A 20,450-nucleotide genomic window follows, 5' to 3' on the forward strand; every position below is an offset into this window, starting at 1 on the left:
CAAACTAAATTAAATTAATTAGTAAATCTCTTTTGAAAAATTAATTTCCTAAATCACACATTTAAAAATTTTATTTAATATTACAATTAATACTCAACTGAATAATTTAATAACATTATTTATCGCCTAACAAAAGCAATCTGACACCTAACTTATTTTATATTACTAAAACATAAGTTACTTTAGTTATATATAACAATACTAAAATTTTATAAAAGTACTTTAACTATAACTATATGTATTTATTTATTTAAAAGAGGAAACAACTACAATGACCTGAAAGTCGAGCGCTCCAATAATGTGTCATGTTTTGTTCAGATAATTGATATCATCATTTTATGTATCTACATCGCCATAATATCCTAACACTTTAAGAATATCAAGAAAAATATTCAAATGAGAGAAAAAGAAAGTTAAAGAGGATGTAAAAGTAACATGAATAGCCATGCTGTAAACAATTTTTTTTATAAACATGAATCTTATTTATCTTGTTTATAGTATAGGAAACTTTTCAAATGGTCCAGGCATCTTTATTGGAACTCTGAAGATCTATGTACGGTCAGGTTAAAGGTTAACATTTTGTCTTGTAGCACATTGTGAAATATCCATGATATCCCTAGAACAAATTTAAAAGTCACCATAGGGGCAGGTGACTGGCATCAGCCGAAAGAAAAAATGAAGCCAATTTATAGCTGAGCCAGCCGATGTACAATGTTGGTGGATTAGTCCTTTTTTGTTGACGCTTTTGGCGGGGCAGTAGTGGGCCTAAGAAGAGCAAATCCCTAGAGGAAATAGTGTCGGCGGCTAAGGATTGGGTAGGTCTAAACTGGGGAGAAAGTTATTTGGAGTGGAGGTCGTTCGTCACCGGTGGTGGGTGGAGCTCGTCGCGGCAGGGCGTGAGGCTCTGAAGGTCAGTCGCTGTCTGCCTGCTGTTGCTTTCTCGGAAGCTCCAGCATACAAAACCAGCAACCGGTCCGTGGTGTGGTGGTCGTTGTTGTCACTTTGCTTATCCGATCAGTTAAGTTCTCAGCTACCATCGCCGTCGGTAGTCATCCGGGCAAGTAAGCGTCCGTTAGCGATGTTAATTTATGTTTAACTATTTTTCGATTTCATTAACCTAAATTGAATCTGTTGCCGAATGTTTTTATCGTTGTTGAAGTAATGTTATGTGTTAGCTGAAAAGGATGATGTTTTTGCGGTTGAAAGTTATTTTAATTAAATGTGTTGGCCAAAATGATAGTGGCCTTAATTTGTTGGTTTGAGTTGAAGTTCTATGTAAGCATATGAGTATTCGTAGTGTTCCAATCGTCCTGTGTAAGTCTGTCCACCTTTGAGACTCACTCTGGCAATTTTCATTTCGTTTTCGATTTAATTTCTCCATTGAGATAAATATTTTACGATCTTGTTGAAAACTTCTGCGATGTGTTAATGTTGGGTTAACCGCATTTTCGACCTCATTAGGTGTTTGAGCATTAATTGTGTTTTGAAAAACATTGAGGTAACAGAGTTTGTTTTTTAATCCCGTGACAAACCCCTGAATTTGCTGCTGCAAAGAATGCTTTATACAATTCGTTTTGTTTGTGTAAAATCCTTCGGTATTTATTTTGTGACAACTTGGTTTGTAGCTGTATTGGTAGCAATGTTAGGAGGTAGTGGTGAATGTGTTTGCTTCTCTGTGTCGTAGTTGTAATGCATGTGGTGTTATTCGAAGTCTTTGTTTGTAGTTGGCAAGTGGATGCTGTGAGGATGTTGGAATCATGTTGGATAGTAGATGAGGTTGTAAAGTAAGGGTTTTTTTATCTACGTAAGTGCCAAAGAAGTTTGTGCAATCCCTTGTTTATTGTTTGTTACAGTTTGACATGTTTGTCCTTTAGGTAATAATGGCATCAAGTAGCAAGTTTTGGAAGGATGCGTGTATGTGGAATGAGCCTCTTGCGGATTTCTGGATGGAGGGCAATGGTGGTGTGTCGAATGCACAGGTACGATGGGTATACGTGCCATTTTGTTTTTATAGTGTGTTAGTGGGATCTAATTGGATGGGAATGGTCTGATACACCATATCGGTGGTATGGTTCATGCAGTTGGTTGTACTCTTAGCAGGTGTGAGGGTTATGTTGTGAGAACTAATATTCTATGTGGTGACTATGATGTGATGAGTCTGATGCGTAGAAGAAATGCTAGATTGGTGTTTTTTTGTTAAGTTAGCCGTGGCTGTAGTATTTGTTAAGTTTGCAAAATTGAACTTTCACATTTTAAAGAAATATGCACTACTTGCATCTGTGACAATGAAAGTCGACAAGCAAATCCTTTATTAAATAGTTTGGCATGAAGATCTTGTTGTGGCCAACCACTATGATGGCTGGGTAAACTGTATGTTAAATTATAACATGACAATGTTATAATTATAGTAATATTATAATCCTGAAAGGAGTTTTTCAGGTCAAGTTTTCAGGGCTGAATTAATAACCATGTTAGTGCCTATGAACATTCCATTTGCAAAATTAAATTTGAAATAAATTTAAAATGAAAGGCTTTGATGGGCAAGAGCTTTAATATGCATGGATGTGCAATATTTAAACATAATTCATTCCACATAATGAAGTTGATTGCGAAATGTTTGTCTTTATTCTTCAGGACACAATGTTTGATACGAGAGTGGAGGAAGATGCTGAGTTATCCGATTGGGAAGGAAGGGGGGCTTCAATGTTGCCCGGATTTTTGGGTTTGGATGGGTTGCGAGCAGAAGATGTTCTTGAAATGGAGTTCTCTTCACCTCAGGAGGCAGGCGGCTTCTATAACAATTACAGCCGACTAAAGGGCTTTGCATCACGGCGAGGCAAGACGGTTAGAAACACTGCCGGAGAGATCGTGCGGTATACTTTTGTTTGTAATAGGCAAAGATTTCGAGAGAAGAAATGGTTGGAAAAGGTTGATCGCAAAAGGGAGCATAAGGTCGTTACCCGATGCGGATGCATGGCGGAGATGAGGATAAAGAGGAAAGACGGTAGTGGGAGGTGGTATGTTTCGCGTTTTGTCGAGGAGCATAACCACAAACTTGCGTATGGAAAGCTTGTTGATTATTTTCGGTCACACAGGAAGATATCTGAGGTAGAAGTTGCTCAGCTAACAAGCATGAAGGAGATTAGGATTAGCATACCTAAGATTTATGAGTCTTTCGCAGCACAACTGGGGGGTTTTAATCTGGTAACATTCACAAAGCAAGATATGTATAATGAGATACGGAAACAGAGAGGTCTGCAAGGCGGAGATGTAAGTGCGGCTATTAGGTACTTGGAAGGTCTGGCACGCATGGATGGGAAAATGTTTTGGCGTTACAAGTTGGGGGCAGGGCAACACCTATGCAACTTGTTTTGGAGCGACGGTCGTTGCTAGGAAGATTATGGGATTTTCGGCGATGTGCTAGCATTCGACGCTACGTATGGCCGCAACAAGTACAACCTACCCGTTGTAGTCTTTTCCGGAGTAAACCACCACAACCAGACATGCGTATTTGGAACAGCAATGGTCTCATGCGAATCGCAGGAGTCATATATTTGGGTTCTTCGCCAGTTTCTGGAATGCATGCAAGGTAAGGCACCGCAATCGGTCATCACGGATGGCGACCCGGCCATGCGGATAGCAATCCAGTCTGTATTTCCTGATGCACATCATCGGTTGTATGCCTGACATCTGCTGAGGAACGCGACTGCTAACGTAAGCGACCCGAGATTCACACAAATGTTTAGACACTGCATGTTGGCAGATATGGAAATCGATGAGTACGAAGCGCATTGGGAGGCAATGCTTAACGAGTGCGGTGTTAGGGAGGTTGAGTGGGTTAAGGACTTGTACACCAAAAAGCACGCTTGGGCCATCGCATACATCCGCGGTAGATTTTTTGCTGGAGTCCGGACTACCTCTAGGTGCGAGTCACTACATGCCAAACTAGGGAGGTTTGTCGAGAGCAGGTACGGGGTGTTAGAATTTGTCAGAAATTTTCAAAGGTGTGTGGATTTTCTGCGTGACACCGAGAACGAGCTAGACTTTCGTTCATGGTACGGAACACCTGTGCTACAAACAGAGTTTGTTGAGCTGGAAAAGTCCGGGTGGACGATGTTCACCCGCGAAATGTTTCTCAGATTCTTAAAGACTAAACAAAATTAGCTAGCGTTATTAAGAAGTCAACTAATCTTGCTTGTTTCCTCAGTTTCGTTGTTATACTTATAATTGGTAATTATTCTGTGTTCTAAAAACGAACGCATAACTATTTTTGAAATTTGTTCAAACAGGTTTTAGGGTTCCATTACAATAAACAAATCCTGATTTGTGCCAACCAGGTTATTTAAAAGTTACAACTACAACTTACTTGTATGCCCAGAGTGTTATGATGATTTTCATTTCATACCATGGTCATGCTACACATGTTCTTTCCCAACAATTGGATATCAGTCTTATAGCTTTTCCTAACTAACATGACCAAAGTCAGCTGACAGTTTTTATCCATTTTCTTGTTCATTCACGGGGTAACATATGGAGAGTGGGGATAAGTACTGCTATTAATCTTAAACTAGCAATAACTTCATTACTTAATATAATTAGTTATGGTCAACATAGTTTTGAAGCAAAATAAGCCAAACATGTATGCCATGAAGGCAAAGCAAAATGGCACAAGCTGGGTACAAACTCGTTTTGGCCATAAACCCCCTTTCAATAACAGTTGCCGTAACTTGGGGGGTGTGGATATTGTGCTCTAGTCTGTCGACAGGACCACTAGCATCCACACACAAAAGTGGCCATCCTACACATATAGAAGCAGACATAGATATACTACACTAAATCAAAATAATTTAACGACACCAGTAAAAAAGTTTACTACTACAAAATTCAGTTTCCAGGCTTAAAATGAAAGGGTTATCTTTAACAAAAAGCTCCAGATTTGCATCGTTCGGCGTCATGTGGAAATTGTTTCACTCCTTTATGCGAACTAGCTTCTTCCACGCTGCGTCTGCCTTCGAGACCACTGTTGCCCTGGTCTCGTTACAATCCAAAAGCACAATCTTGGTTGCGGTCTTCATCCTTAATTTGAGCCGGTCCATCTGCTTGTAACAAAGGGAGACGGTAAAGATTCATCTAATCCTTAAAAGAGGCACATGGTAACATAAGGCATCACATACCTGCCAAGGAAGGTTGGAAACTTTGAATTTTCCCTCTGTTTGAATCCAGTTCAGAATCCACAAACATGAATCGTTGCTGCAAAATCGGACAATCACATTTCAATCATATTTGCACTGGGGCTTGTGAGGTGACATGTTAAGAAACAAAATTATTACCATTCAGGGTAACTTAGGACTCCATCGGGGTACTTAATTGGTTCCCAAGTGGTTGGATCAGAACTAACATGGGAAAAGCTCAGCATGTTACATTCCAGTTTGAAGAACTGGCTGAGCATTAGCAGCTGCATCCAAGAAAGTCAGAATGGTCACACGTAACCGAATGTTAGTCGCACTCACAACTGTAAAACTTGTGGCATTTTGCATGGAGGCAAAATGTTGGGCAAATTCGATAACACTCACAATGGTTTTCATGTTGCGTTCCCTCCGCTCCGTGTGCTCCGGAGCTCTCGTCACATCTAGATAGTACACCCTTCCATGCTTAACGTCCACGACCATCAGATACCATGTGTATGTTGGCTCGCACACTGGGACCAAGACCTGTCAGTAAAGAAGGATCAATCATAGGTTATAACTTGAGTGAAAAATTTAAAATGTGGAGTGAATGAGATGGTTAACAACATGTTCTAGACGACTAGTTGCCGGCATCCATCTGTTCATGTATTTTCTTGTAATGATATCGAATGGCCTCATAGCAAGGACGTCCTCAGCAAACACGGAAGGTGTGTACCAAACACGAGGAGGCAAATACTGGCATGCTCTCATGGACGCGCTCATAAGGATTATGTTCATAAGCTGTTGAACCAGGCAAAACAAAGGTGTTAGCATTCCCATCTGTTTTATTTTTCTTATTTGGGAGGCACGGTTGGATGCAACTCACGTCAACATTGGGCATATAAACCGGTGATAAGGAGTGGAATCCTGCTCTTGGGACTTCCAGTGTTGAGAACTTGAACAGAATTTCCCTGGAATGTGTGAAACAAAAAATCAGAATCATTACCGAGATTATGTTCGAAAAAATATACTACACATTCTAAATTTATGAATAACCAGTATTTGTGCCTACAAATATTGGTCATTTTTTCTGTAAATGTAAGCTGCCATCTTGCATTCTTCAACTGTTAGGTCCATGTGGACTGTTGGCCTAAAAACCATTTGGAATCCCTGAACCAAAACCCAGTCAATGTCATCTCTTCACTTTAAAAATGGTACTAAGAAATCAAATGCGTGATGGTTTATACACTAAGCATTTAGTGGTTCGAATCCTTACCAGAGGAATTAATAGCACGGGAGACTGCATTACATTCACCCTTCCATAAGGTTTGAATGCACTCCCATCCCCTAAAGACGAGCCATTAACATTCGCGTTGCAATTATGCTCATTAGTTGCGCTCTTCCAGCTGTCCATCTCTTCCTCTCCGGTCATATGGTTAGAGTCAATTTTTTTCAGTTTCGGAATTTTCAGTGGAATGCGGCATGTTTCCTGCATCGAGAACATCTCACACACCTTTGTTGTACTATCAAGCGTAGACATGCTGGGTAGGTCCCTGAAAATCTGAACCGCACAGGTTTCATGCATTAGCAATTTATATAAAAGATTAAAGAAGGCTGATAGTGGAGCTCTGAAGTATGTAACTTACTTTTTCACAAACACGGTCAACTGAGTCATGTGTCGTGTCCCCAGAGGTTGTAGTCCTCTTAGCCACACCAGAGCACCAATACTGCGCAAGGGTTCGCTTAGGCAAGCCTGAATTGTTCCTGCCCTTAGTAGGGCGAGGAGTTGAGAGTGACTCGTCTATGATGACGTCGTCGTCGAAACCAGGAGAGTTTGGGATTATTATGTCTAGCGACGACATAACATTCGACGGGGCCAAACCCTTTCCTTTTTCCAAGATCTTCTTTGTGTCTGCTAAGGATCCAATGTCGTTAGTCACCGGTGCTCTATTTTGCCTTTGAGCTGGTATGTTGGTTTCGGCCAGGAGGTTATCAACACTGGCTGTATACACGGCAGGTGTGGATGAAAAAGTGGCCGCTGCAGTAGGGCTCCCCCCATGGGTCGCCAGTATTGACTGGATCTCAGTGATGGACTTACCCGTTTGGCACATGGGTCGCTCCAGTGCCGACATGCGCTCCTCCAAAGCCACTGTCCGAGCATCGATCTTCTGTGGACTCAGTCAACAAACCACAAAACACAAAAAAAAATAGAATATCACAATCCAATCCTAGTTATTAATCTATCCTTCATGATATTATGGGTCAAACTTGGGTTTGATAAGACAAGTTGACGTGGCTAAACATTGTCCATTGGGTCAATCACTTGAAACAAAATTTTGTTCACGAAAACGGGATCACCACATGTTCACCAACACAGGGCACGCCCTATAGTTATTGATAAAGGTTCTCCCTTTGTTCCAAACCCAGGCACATTTCATGAGTATCTCCTTGTAGCTAGTGTGGATAAAGATTCTTTGAAATTTTATTTTACATACGTACCTCGAGCAGCTTCACTGCGAGGAGAAGTAATCCATCGTGTTGGGGGTTCGGCTCTTCGGTTTGGTTTTCTCCCTGACCACCAATAGCGCTCTATACCCAAAATCGAGATTACAAAACAAGGTTAACCACCTAGCGTTTCTAAACAACAGTTAAGAGGAGACATCACTAAAGGAAATCGTCATTAGTACCACGTTCATCGTCAGCTCGAGATTAAGCGTCGAGGTTCCATCTCCGACCGCGACGCTTTGGACGGTTCCCATATCTATCACGGGAACAACACTGGAAGAGAAGGTGTAGATTGTTAGTAAATGCCACAACCCAGTTAAGACGGAAGAAAGATTATATTTTGACATCCCGAATGGGGCGAAGAACATGGTTGCTTCTGAATGCCAACATCGAAGAAGCAATATACAGGAAAGCAAAACGCTACTTACGCATCATTGGTGTGAGGATCGTTGGAGTCTTCTAGTTGATTCTCATAGTCGTCCATGCCAGCCATCTGCTGTTTGAGACTATTGTATGTCTTTCCTAATTGGTTACTGTACCGGGGTTAGGCGTCTTTTAGCTTCTGTGTTTCCAACTTGGCTCAGCAAAGATTTGATTTTATAGAGATCCCTGGGGTGAAGCGTGGGAGGGGCAAAATGATTGATGTGACCCTATCAGGTTGACCCAGCTAGTTCTGTGCTACCAAACCCAATGCCCTTGTGGAAATACTCCTTACTGTTTCGTCACTCTATACTCCTTGTTTCCCTTTCTATTGTTAAGAAAACCAAAAGTCATGCCTTTCATATGTTTGCATTTCCAACGAGTGGATGACACACATAAAACCTCTCCTGAGGTCCATGGATGCAACCAAGCGATTCCCTTGGTTCGCGAAAACTCAATAAATAATGGAGCTGAAACTAAAGAAAGGAATTTAATCTACATAAACCTATAGGCATACAATAATATTCATGTAATTCCAATTAGAATGGTTCACTATAACTACGCATAAACTTTTAACAGAATAATGAAATCGTTTTTCATCATTTATGACAACAATAAGTCCCATACAAAAGTTTTTCCCTTTGAACGAAATTTGGAACAAATTTAATGTTTTAAGCATTCGTTACAATGCGGTTTAATAAAAAAAAACAAGTGGATCAAAATTAACACTTCCTGTTTGGTTACGATAATACATTAAAGCCTTCCGATACAATACTAAATTTGATAAATTTAAGATACCACATCAATAATTTGCTCAACTTTCCATGATGATAGATAAAAATTCCTTTTTTTTCCCTCTACCATTATTTAGCATAACCATCCCTGTAAATTAAATAACGAAACTCATATGTGTGTTAATTATACAAAAATACCTAATTTTGAAGCTATTCATGCTGAAAACAGACTATTGATATATTAACTGGACTTGTCACTAAATATATTTTTAATCTAATTAATTGAATGTAAAATTAGTTTAAAATATATACATTTTTTAAATGACTAGAACAATAAATATGACAATTTTAAGACTAGCATTAGCTAAATTTAATTGTTCAAATAAGCATCACTATAATAGTATTAATAAAGAATTGTACAAAAATAATATTACGGGTATTTTACTTCTATCAACTATACTCATTTCAAAGTATAAGTATTAAATTTAATGTGCTAAATTTATAAGGATAAAATAGAATTTCACAATAAATTATTTTTTTATGATATTTAATAATTAATGAAATAAATGTGGTCAAATAATTTTCAATAAATTAATTAATGATAAATCTTAGGAAAAAAGATAATTTAATTTCATCATTCTTGTTAACTAAATTACTATATAGGATAGTTTCATGAGCGGGACTTATCAAGAATAACTTAGAATTTGACAATAGATAAATAATAAAGTTTTTTTATGAAAAACAAAATAATTTTTGTGCATTATTAATAGTATTTGTGAAAAATTTTTATTAAAAAGAATTAAATTTTAAGTCATTAATTAACATCTATAAGGGAAAGATATATGGAGACTTAATTTGGTAAAAGGGTTTACTATTTTTGCATCTAACACAGAAACTGAAAATTTATTTTATCTTTGGTATTTTTTCGCTATAAAATGGTTTCAAACGTCTATCTTAATTGTAAAATCTTCATTTTGACGAAAACTTTCATTTTTATTATTATATTAACATTATTTAAAAAATATAAAAAAAGAAAAACAGTTTCAAGGTTAGGGAACAGGGGGATAGTTAATCATGCTCGGGAGGCGGGTTTTTAATAGAATAAGAGGTAAGAGGGAATATGGAAAAGAAAAGGGGACGGGCATCTGCTGCCGCTGTTCCTCGCCATCGCCGCAGCTCTTTGTCGTTCGGTCGCTAGATCTCATCTGCTTCTCGTCGTTCGGTCCTCGCCGCTGCTCCTCGACGTCGACGCCAGTAGATTCGTTCGGTTCTACTTTTTAAAAAGTGTATCATTTATGTTTGCTAAATTAAATTAAAAATTATTTTTAATAAACATAAACAAAAACAATTATGTTAGGCAAAATTGCTTTTAAAATTTAAAAATACTATAAAAGACATAAATTTAAACGGTAAATTCAAACACAAAATGAAGAGTTTGTACTTTTAGAAAGCACAAACACCTCTTCAAAAAACTTTACTAAACCAAACTGTATTTAAATTAAAAAAAAAAACTAAAATTATAGACTCACAAATTTTGTAAAGTCATAATGAATTAATTTTTTTGTATATAAAAAACTATTTTAATAAATAAATTTAAAATTAATAATAAATCTATTTTTGTTAAGTTTTATTAACTAATTGCTTACACTTGTAAGTTAATGGAAGAGAAAAGATCTTAATATTAGTACATTAAAGATGGACGCAAAAATTATTAAAAAGAAAAAATTTATCAACATTATTATTAAGATGTATGTGTAATATTTTTTACTTATATTATGTGTTTGTTTTTGAAGATAACAATATTTAATTTCACCTTTAATATATCAAAAATAAGTAGCTAAAGAAAAGCAAAGAAATAGAAAATTTTAAAAGAATGAAAAAAAATTTATTTTTTCATTGTAGAGATCTATTTAATATTTATCACCTGTTTTTTTTTCTCTTTATCTTTGTTTTCCTTATTTATATTAATATATAAAAAAGACAAATTTCAATAATATATTATATAAATATATTTAAATCGAAGTGTCTATATTATATTTAAATACAATTATATAAGAAAGAAGTCATTATATGCAAGACAAATATGATTGTCTTTTTAGTTCAACTTATTAAAGAGAAATAATATTAATATTAAATACATTGAATAACCTAATAAAAAATTTATAATGCTATACATCTAAGTATTTTTGTATACCAAGTATAGCAAAAATTACTCATAACATCACAAAAAGCAGTTATAACTAGTATTATTCCAAATCTTATTATGATTGAAGGGCTATTTTCGTTTTTTGCTGAATAACTATAAAACAAAAATTCGAAATGCAACTTAATCTGCCATGGAACATTGGAGTTGCAATAAAGTGAGTTGAACACATGAAAACTATATTCTACATCTTAAATAATGCATTTTTGGAGAAAGATAAATGTTTGTTAAAAACATATTGACTTAGTTTCTTGTTCTTAGGCTCTTCCCACGATTTCCGTCCATCTCGCTTACAAGAGGCAGTAGAAGAATAAGTAGCCTTGTAACACTTAGTGACATAGTGGGCCCGCCCTCCCTCACCGATCCATTAACGTCGGGGACGTGAAGACAGATGGCGCAAACCGGTTCGACCTGCCCTCTAAATTATGTAAACTTAATTGGATATTGCAAATTCTATGCATGACCCTCCGATACTTTCATATATAACAGCTCAAGTTTTTCCATCTAGATATTTCTGATTAAAAATTAACTGTTTATTTCAATAGAACAGCTTAGATTCTGCAATTTAGATAGGATTGCTTCACTAATTACCGTTAACTAAAGTTACATGGATAACGGAGAAGGCTTAACTATAACCGTAGTTGTAATGACCGAACCGGCGATGCCAGTTTGGAAAAATAAAACGCCGACCCTTAAGACTGACTAATTCGGCAAACTCTTTTAATAGAAGAATCATTCAACCCGCGCAATCCCCGGCATACAAACTGAACAAAGCCGGCAGGATCCTGTGGTACTTCCTAAAATCCAACAAATGAATTCAGGGGTTGTGGAACCCAGCTCTCGTTGGGAGGTTCGAACACGCAACGCCTCCAAGCTGGGGGGGGGGTATTCACCTGTCATTCTATATGCTCATCAGTGTATATATTACATAACACAACTAGTTGAATCAGGGACCCAGTAACCCAGTTACCTGACCGGTTGGATACCCGATATGGTCACGGGAACAATGGTAGCAATGCCAAATTAAAATAAAACACGATTCCCGACTAAGGAGTTCGACGGGCATGTGAGCGATGTCGGAGTATGCTCATTAATTGAACCTTTATGGGTAATTTAACCGCACAAGTTTCTTGGCTAACTTGGTCGGTATTTCGCATACAACCAGTGCCTAATTTGTCCTAAATTGTTATAATCAAATGTTTTTATTCAACAAAAATTATTTATATATATATAACACTAATAACAAAAAAAAACAAACTTTTTGCATCCTCTTCATAACTTTACAAATGTCAAACTTGAATTGTTGTCCTTTCACCCCTTCCGCTTTATCTTGTAGAAGTCGTCACAATTGAATACAAAATTGGATATAAGAAATAAACAATATCTCTGACGTAAGAAAATCACGCAGTAAAATTAAAATTCAAATACCGTTGAATTTCATAATTAAGGGGCCATTATAATAGTCTTTGCTACGGCACGTTAAAGAATGAACGATGTCGTCTATAACTCCTGCAAATTCTTCATTGTTGTTGATATTATGTTGTTCCGGTAGTTCTGATCAAACGGTGTCGCTTCAACAAATTCCGCTAAAAAAGCCAAAAAACACAACAGTGAAGAAAGAAGGGAAAAAAAAAAGAGTTTTTTAAGTTTGGAGTATTTCCCATTACATAATAGAGTTCATATAGCGTGGTTAAATAAAGTGCTTTCGAGTGCTGCATAAAAGTAATCTTTATAGAACAGCGTGAATGATGGGAAGTTATATTGTCCGTGATTACTTTTACTTTCCGCCATAAGCTAACTAAGATTGTTAGGCGCACATTAAAAATGTTAATATTAAAAAAATCATTTTGGTCGTTGTTGTTAACATGGTATATTAACTATCTTCCCTAGAAAAAATATTTTCTCTATTGCCCTGTAGATTATCCACTCAATTTACTTTAAATGATGTTAATTTCGATACAACAACTATTTATTTATTTTTTAAATGCTCAAATATGATTAAGATTTTACATTTTAGCCTAAAGTGGTAACACTTTAAATTTGCTTACATTCGAATAATTAATATAAAGTCTGATTCAATTAAATTACACCTAACCCTCCTAATAGTCTCACTAAAAATAAATATGAATCTTCTATGTAATAAGATAAAAGGCTATAAAAAACTCTATAACAAACAACTCCTACAAAAAAAATCGATCGACACCAACATGCTTGTACACAGGTTTTCTTTATGCACTATAGGAAAATCGTTGGTCAAAGGTTTTACTGTATTCGTGTTCAAGTGAACACACGAGTGCGATCACCTCATGTCACATCCTTATATTACCAACGATGAGGTGGTTCCTGACGTCTTTCCATTAACGGGACTTGAACCCACATCCCCTTTCCCCCTAGCTAGACTCCGTGGGCCACCAATGCTCATGTCTTTGCAAGCAAACTGCGTGGGTACACAAGTATTTCCTCGCCTAATCCTAGATGATCCGGAAAGGGCAAGCTTGTCGAATAACGGCAGACGTATCATTCATCCCCAAAAATTTGATGTGACGCGTTTGAAGAGACATTACGCTGTCTTCCTGCCTTTTTGGGTGTTGTTATCGAAAATAACACTTTCAAAGCTTCCTCAGGAAGTCTCGATAACCATACAAGGGCATTATTTGTGCTGAGTGGGAGAGTAGGAAAAAACGCTCAAAATTTCATTCCCTACATCATCCTACCCCCAAAACCCCAGAAATACTAACTGAGCAACGCTTGTCCGGCCCCAATGGAGCGAAGCATGCAGCAGTTCACATATTTCATTGTAACGAAGGGACACAACACGGGGGTATACGTCTCCTTTGAAGAAGCCAACAGGCAGATCGTCAACCACCCCGAACCGGAGTACACCGGGTTCAATAGTTACGTCCTCGCACTTCACGCCTATGAAGTAAGGATGGAAGCGCTGCGGGCGGACGATGAGGTAACTATGGAAATTATGGCGGAGACAGGCACAGCGGAATCGCCGCCGCTGCCACCCCGAACGATCCCAACGTCCGACGGACGCGTTGCATCTGTTGTTGGTGGTAAGTCTTTGATATACCTTTCCATGAATGTATACATAATAACCATTTAACAGCTTCGTAACAACGTTCCCATAGATTTATGAGGGATCAAACACCACCTTAGCTTCTTCGTGTTTTGTTTTGATCACCAGGAGCACCATTGATTCCAGCAGATGAGTGTGCGTCGCATCACTTCGCCCTTAGCAACAGCATGGAGCTCTGGCTATTGATGTATTGCTACGACGCTAAAATCCCAAGCCCTTCTTTCTTCCGTGAGGAAAAATTTCACCGCCAGCTGGGACCCATTTATGCATTCAATGTTATAATCCCTGGAAACCCCTTTGGGCCAGACGTCCGGGCGAAGGGTCGGTACACGTTCCTGGAGGATGACGCGCGGGAGGACGCTGCTTTCAGCATGTTGAGGGTCCTTTTGGCAAACAGTGATAATGAGATCAGAGACTTCAACTACCTTCTTGCTAAGTCCTTGCAGCGGGAAAACGCGCATCTTCACGACGAGAGAGCAAGGCTAGAGTCTAAGATTCACATGCTGGAATCTATCTGCGACAATAGCCTTGAATGCATCACCCCGTAGATTGAACGTAAAAGCATGGCAACTACCCAGGCCTACGAGTTTCGTGGTTGCAACTTAGTAAGGTTCACAACTCTTTGTCCCTTGGTAGTATGTGTGTCTTGGTCCTAGTAAAGAAGGTCAATGCTATGTTTGAAGTATTTTGTCCCTCAGCCAACATCTTAACTTGTCCTGATAAAATGAGTCTGGGAAACTGCTCAGAGGGGTGGTTGGTTTGAAAATACTCTCGTGAGCATTAATAATCAAACGATTGTGTTGTCAAGCATGATTAACTGACATCTTTTGTAGTTCGGCCTAATAATCTATTAAAAGTTCGAAAATTAAATTGTCGGGGCAGCAAAAAAGACCTATTTTTGCTGATGTCTGATATCCTAAGAATATGACAGGAATGTGCGAGAAATGCTCCCAAATTTCAGCTGCTACCACGTATTTGATTTTTACTCACCTTCAGCCTGAAGTAAACAGGGTAATGCGTACTAACTGATCGTTGAAACGAAAAGCATCCAATAATTAGATGTGTAAGTGTGTGGGAACTCCACTGTAGCCTTTATCGTGATATCATTACCTAAGATGATGTGGGAAGGTCGTAGAAATTAACAAAAGATAACCACCAGCACCTTCAGATGTGGTGCAATCGTGGACTGTGAATGAGCCAAACTTCAAAAAATGACGAAGATTTTGACAACAAATACCCTGCCACCTAAAAAATACACGATGACCTCAAAACGGATATATGAAATGCAAAAGGCATCAATAAGGATTTAACTTCAAAATGCAATGAAGCACGTCAGCCAAATCAATCACTAAATTTGGTTCCCTCTGGTTGAGAACTACAAGTGACAAGCAGAGAAGATTTTCTACATAATTAAATGCAAACAGGGAAACGATAAACAACTACAAGGAGAGGCATAATTGCTTCAGATGCTAAACGAGACGTGCAAATGTGGAGGACGTAGTACAATAAGTAGTTGAATTCATCTCTCAGCCCTGCTAGGAAGTCGAAAACGAGACTTGATGAAATCGTGATGATGAAAAGGAATGGCATGGTTGACAACTTGACACGAAATGTACAAGTAAAATTCCAAGCATAGTTGATTGCTGGATAGATTGCCAACATTCATGCATCCGATGGAGAATGTATTTCTTCCTTGGAGCGAACACTGGGGATGAGATAAATTCAGTTCAACAGGGTTGTTACATATGTAGCAGACCCACATTTCCTCTATAGATCCACCATTCTCTGATGAATGGAGAAATTCGTTCAATGGCAACCTGTCATGCAAATCACACATTTGAGATAAAAATTGTATAAACGGAAGACCACTGTGCAAAGAGGTGCAAATAACACAACAGACCAGAGGAAAAAAGCTGTATATGGGTAGCCTCCTGTGGTCAGCGAAAATATGTACCTCTACAACAAAATCCCCTTTTTCATGTTGCGCAGAATGTCTCTCCAGAATGTCAAATTTGGCCACTTCAAATTGCAAAACGTGTCGTTCATGCCTGACGAAAACAAGATTCCAACCCAAATACCAACCGACATGGAGGCATGACATTCATATTCTTCCTGGTCCATTCCATATACGTTTGGTGCGCACGCAGCGGTTTGTTGGACCCACCTATATGCCTCCTCCTCATAAAGGCAGTAACAAAGACGTTCACGTTAAAAAGAGTTACTGCGTTGTTAATATCTATGGCGTAACCGGTCGACGGGATAAAAGGTTATAAATCATATAACTTCTAATTTCATGCAGTCGACTTGGATATCGTGCAAACAACAATCGTGTTAGACCGTGTTGGCCACATCACGAGGTTGCATCGAAAGTTTATAAACAAAGACTTACGAAAAGCATGCGGAAACGAATATTATTGGAGCTACCAACTGGGATAAAATAGAAGTAAAATGGAGCAAGAACGAAAATTATAGTGTTTGAATGAACGAGGCCTGAGACAGAGCTGTAGAGTTATCGGAACCAAAGCAAGAGTTTCTCGTGGTTTTTAAGTACAAAGGAGAATCCAAATTTAAAGCCGCTGAGATCCGTTCGACTGCTTCCGAAATTGATTACTCGAGTTTCAAAGGTTTCCATTATGATCACCATCATATGAATTGGAAAATTATATCCCACACGGTGGTGATCTTCATGGAAACTTATCAAACTTGGATAATCAAGTTCGGAGTCAATCAAATGAATCACCGTGAATTTAAATTTAAATTCCCCGTTGTACTCAAAAACAACGAAATAGTCTTGCTTTCACTCCGATAACAATACAGCTCCGTATCGTCCTTCATTCAAACAAACGCTAAAATCTTCTATCTTCCTCCATTTTACTTCTATTTTATCCCCGGATGGTAGGTCCAATAATATTCAAGTTTACAAATCCCAGATGCAACAAGTTTGAATTGTTTGCTTCGACTTAAACTCTCAGAAAGGAGACCGCGACAGGAACAAAACCCATGCCAACATATTATAACCAATGTAGTAGGTAGAATACAAAGTGTAACATCACCTGCTTATAGATAAAGCTCTATTTACTCCCACCAAGCTACTAATTTATCCTTCCCTTCAAATAAGGCTTGTAAGGCGTAAGGCATGCAGCAGGAAGTGCCTGGTGATGTAATGAATGTATGAGTGATTATATTGATGTATGAATGTCAAAAACAACAGTCAACACGACATAGCTGTATAGAAACGACTTTTGTTTTTTTTTTTAACAACCTAACAGACATACACAGTACAGGAACACAATTAAAATGCATGCCTTGATTAAAAGTTGGTAAAACAATTAGATTTTTTTTTATTTGGTTTTGCATCGACCAATCCAAATGCGCCTAAATATAATCAGGTTCCTCACTTTGACGTCAAAAAAATGAATACTTAAATTTGATGTTGCTAGCTTTCTCTAAGACATTCACAACAAGTTACAATCATCTTCAAGAACCAGGTCTGACAAAGTAACTATCTTTCTTTTAAGGTGTCGGACTGCATCTCTCTCAGCCTCTATCAAAAAGATTTCGGAATAACCAAATTTAAACGAAGTTTGACAGCAACAAACATAAATATCACACACCTGATTGTAGACAGAAGATAGGCCCCACGACTTAGGTAGCAAACCCCAACGGATGATACAACAGATGCAGAGGACGCCATTGATTCTGAATTATCTTGAATTGGGGTTAGGCTATTTATTATTCCTGATCGTGGCTTGGAACCTTCTACATTCACCCATTAGGATCTTTCTGTCTTCGGATAAGATAACGCAATCTTATCCTGAATCACAACCCTAGCCACCGAATCACACCACTGTGAACACGAACCACAACCTCCCAGTGGATTTCACGTGTTGAGCTTCACATTGCCTCATAAAGCAATAAGACCATATCCTAAACAAAGGGAGACTAAGCATTGGCATAATCCAATAACACCAGTCTGGCCCAAACTTGAAATAACCCACAACTTGGCCCAGACACAAACTTGGCCACTCCGAATGTTTTATCCGCTGCAACCTGAAACATGGACATGTCACTGATAATCACAAATTATCAGATATTCGAAACAACGTAAAATAACAAATTGAAAGAAATGAAAAAATTCAAAAACAATGAAATCAAAACCACTTACTGGGAAATTCGAACAAAACTACACCTCATTACACACCAAAGAAAGGAAATCGTTCAATTAATGCGACCTAAGTTGGAGCGTCCAAATACCCACCTAAATACCCACCCCTTGTTTCCTTCGTGCTAAGGCTTTGCAGATGGAAAAGCGCGCATCTTCTGGAAGAGATAACTAGGCTGGACTCGAAGTTACACATGCTTGAATCCATTTGCGACATTCGGCTTGATTGATTGCAGTCTCCCATGGTTTGAAGTAAAGATCATGACAACTACCCACACCTAAACGTATATATCATCTATGCCCTGATCAAATATACGTGGGAAACAGCCAAAAGAGATGGTTAATTCGATAATGATATCGTGTGATGCAATGGCGAGACGATCATTCTTTGAAACCTTATTTACAGGTAAGTTTCTTTCTTTCGCAGAAAATCTAATTAATTTATAGCACAGTGCAGTTTTACGTTGATAGAGGAAGCAAGTTGTGGCGATGTATGATAATCAACCAATAAACAACTAAATGCAGCGATGCATCTATGGTTTCTCAACAACTCGATAGGGGAACCTACTCTTTGAAACCATACAACTAACAAGCAGAGATGATTTTCTGCATAATAAAATGAAATAAAAAAAAACGATTAACAACAAATACTTGAAGAGAAGCATTGCTTCCAGCCAACCTAGCAAACCATCTGTTTCTCTTCTAGTAAACAACTCGCAAAACACATGTTCTGTTCTCTAGTGAAAAAGTGGTGACAGAATCACAAGAAATATCCGAATTTGCACCTTCGAGTAACGATAAAGGACAAGGTCCCAGTGTAAAAAAGTTAAAACTTTCCTCTTTGACGTATTTGACATACGCAAAGTGAAGGACCAAACAAAAAATAATGCAGACAGATACAACATTCCTGGAACGCAACTAAAGGTTGCAGTGCAAATTAACAAAACAGAAAAAGATTAAAAAATAAAAAGGGCAACAACAATCTACACAATCTAGTGAAAAGGACAGTGACGTTAAATTCAATGAGTCTGGAGACCATGCATTGTGCTGTGTGAATTGAAAAGGCAAATAACTGTAGAGATTAAACAGTGGTGCTGTGCGAATTGAAATTGTAAACTAATCTACGGAACATAGACTGTGTCAAAACTACCTACTTAACGGACAGAACATTGGATCATGCACAAAATGGGTTAAGTGTAGCTGTAGCAACAGATCAGCATTCACAACACAGGACATAAAGTTTTTGACAAATCGAAATAGCCAATCCAAAGTAACAAATGAAGCATGTCATTCGACCCAGCGGGATTCATTCAAAATCAACAAATTGGACTAACAGCTCCACGTCTGGCTGGGTACTGGAGATCTCAAACACGGCCAGCTTGGGCACAGTTATGTTGCACTTTCTCAAAAATTCCGCCCACCCTTGGCTAATGCTGCCACAATTGCGCCTTCTTTGGCCAACGTATCTTCTGTAGACGGCCCGGACGGAGATCTCCCCCAATCTCAGAGTGACCATGACATCGTCGTTGACGTCGTCTCCAAAGTGCGGCACATTCGGCTGCGCAAACCAAAATGGAGAATGATACGGGGTTAAGGGGATGTGTCACAATTTGTTGCAATGTGCATGAAGTCAAACACAATTCAAACACAACTACTGAAGATGGCATTATGAACAATTAGTATGCATTGCGCTGCCTATATCCCTAAACAATGCAATTTACGATTTTAACAACAACAAACATTACCAACAAATTTCTGTAATGAATATAACTATTTGACAAAAACAGACATTTATTAGCATATTTCAGTAATGAATTTGAAGACAAAAACTGCCCCAGCAGATAGCCAACCATTGACAACAAAGACACAGCACAAGACACAACCTATGGCCCACGTAAAAACCGACATTGGCAAACAAAGTAAGTACTCACGAAAGAGACACATTTGATGCAGACCTGGTTGGCCGCCAATTCACTTTCAATTGAGGGAACAGCAGGGAAACAAAACAGATAATGTGGTCCCGAAGGCTCGACAATGAAACAGGTGTATATATCGTGGAGGGGGAAAGCCATTACCAGGAAGTGGATGCCCAAGAGCCTTTTTGTGATGTGCATGATGAAGAAGGGGTGGTCGGACTGAAATGTCTGCTCCACCTCAGCTGCAGCTGCGCTCCTAGGGA

At 38.3% G+C, this 20,450-nt stretch overlaps 1 protein-coding gene across 1 annotated transcript; it reads left to right on the forward strand.

Annotated features, from left to right (window-relative positions):
- On the forward strand, nucleotides 1,690–3,687 carry LOC110269425 (protein FAR1-RELATED SEQUENCE 5-like). The gene is made up of 4 exons (XM_021117245.1): nucleotides 1,690–1,776; nucleotides 1,875–1,979; nucleotides 2,635–3,270; nucleotides 3,394–3,687. Exons 1-4 carry the CDS (start codon nucleotides 1,690–1,692, stop codon nucleotides 3,685–3,687), a joined length of 1,122 nt encoding a protein of 373 aa, XP_020972904.1.

The sequence above is a fragment of the Arachis ipaensis genome, chromosome B03 (genome assembly GCF_000816755.2).
Source record: "Arachis ipaensis cultivar K30076 chromosome B03, Araip1.1, whole genome shotgun sequence".
Taxonomy (NCBI): domain Eukaryota; kingdom Viridiplantae; phylum Streptophyta; class Magnoliopsida; order Fabales; family Fabaceae; genus Arachis; species Arachis ipaensis.

What these genes read in the sequence shown, in the direction of transcription:
- LOC110269425 (XM_021117245.1), top strand. Translation starts at nt 1,690, where the DNA reads ATGCATGTGGTGTTATTCGAAGTCTTTGTTTGTAGTTGGCAAGTGGAT. An exon ending in CATGTTGGATAGTAGATGAG is followed by an intron (nt 1,777 to 1,874) that starts GTTGTAAAGTAA and finishes TTTGTCCTTTAG; the next exon opens with GTAATAATGGCATCAAGTAG. An exon ending in GAGGTCTGCAAGGCGGAGAT is followed by an intron (nt 3,271 to 3,393) that starts GTAAGTGCGGCT and finishes GGTCGTTGCTAG; the next exon opens with GAAGATTATGGGATTTTCGG.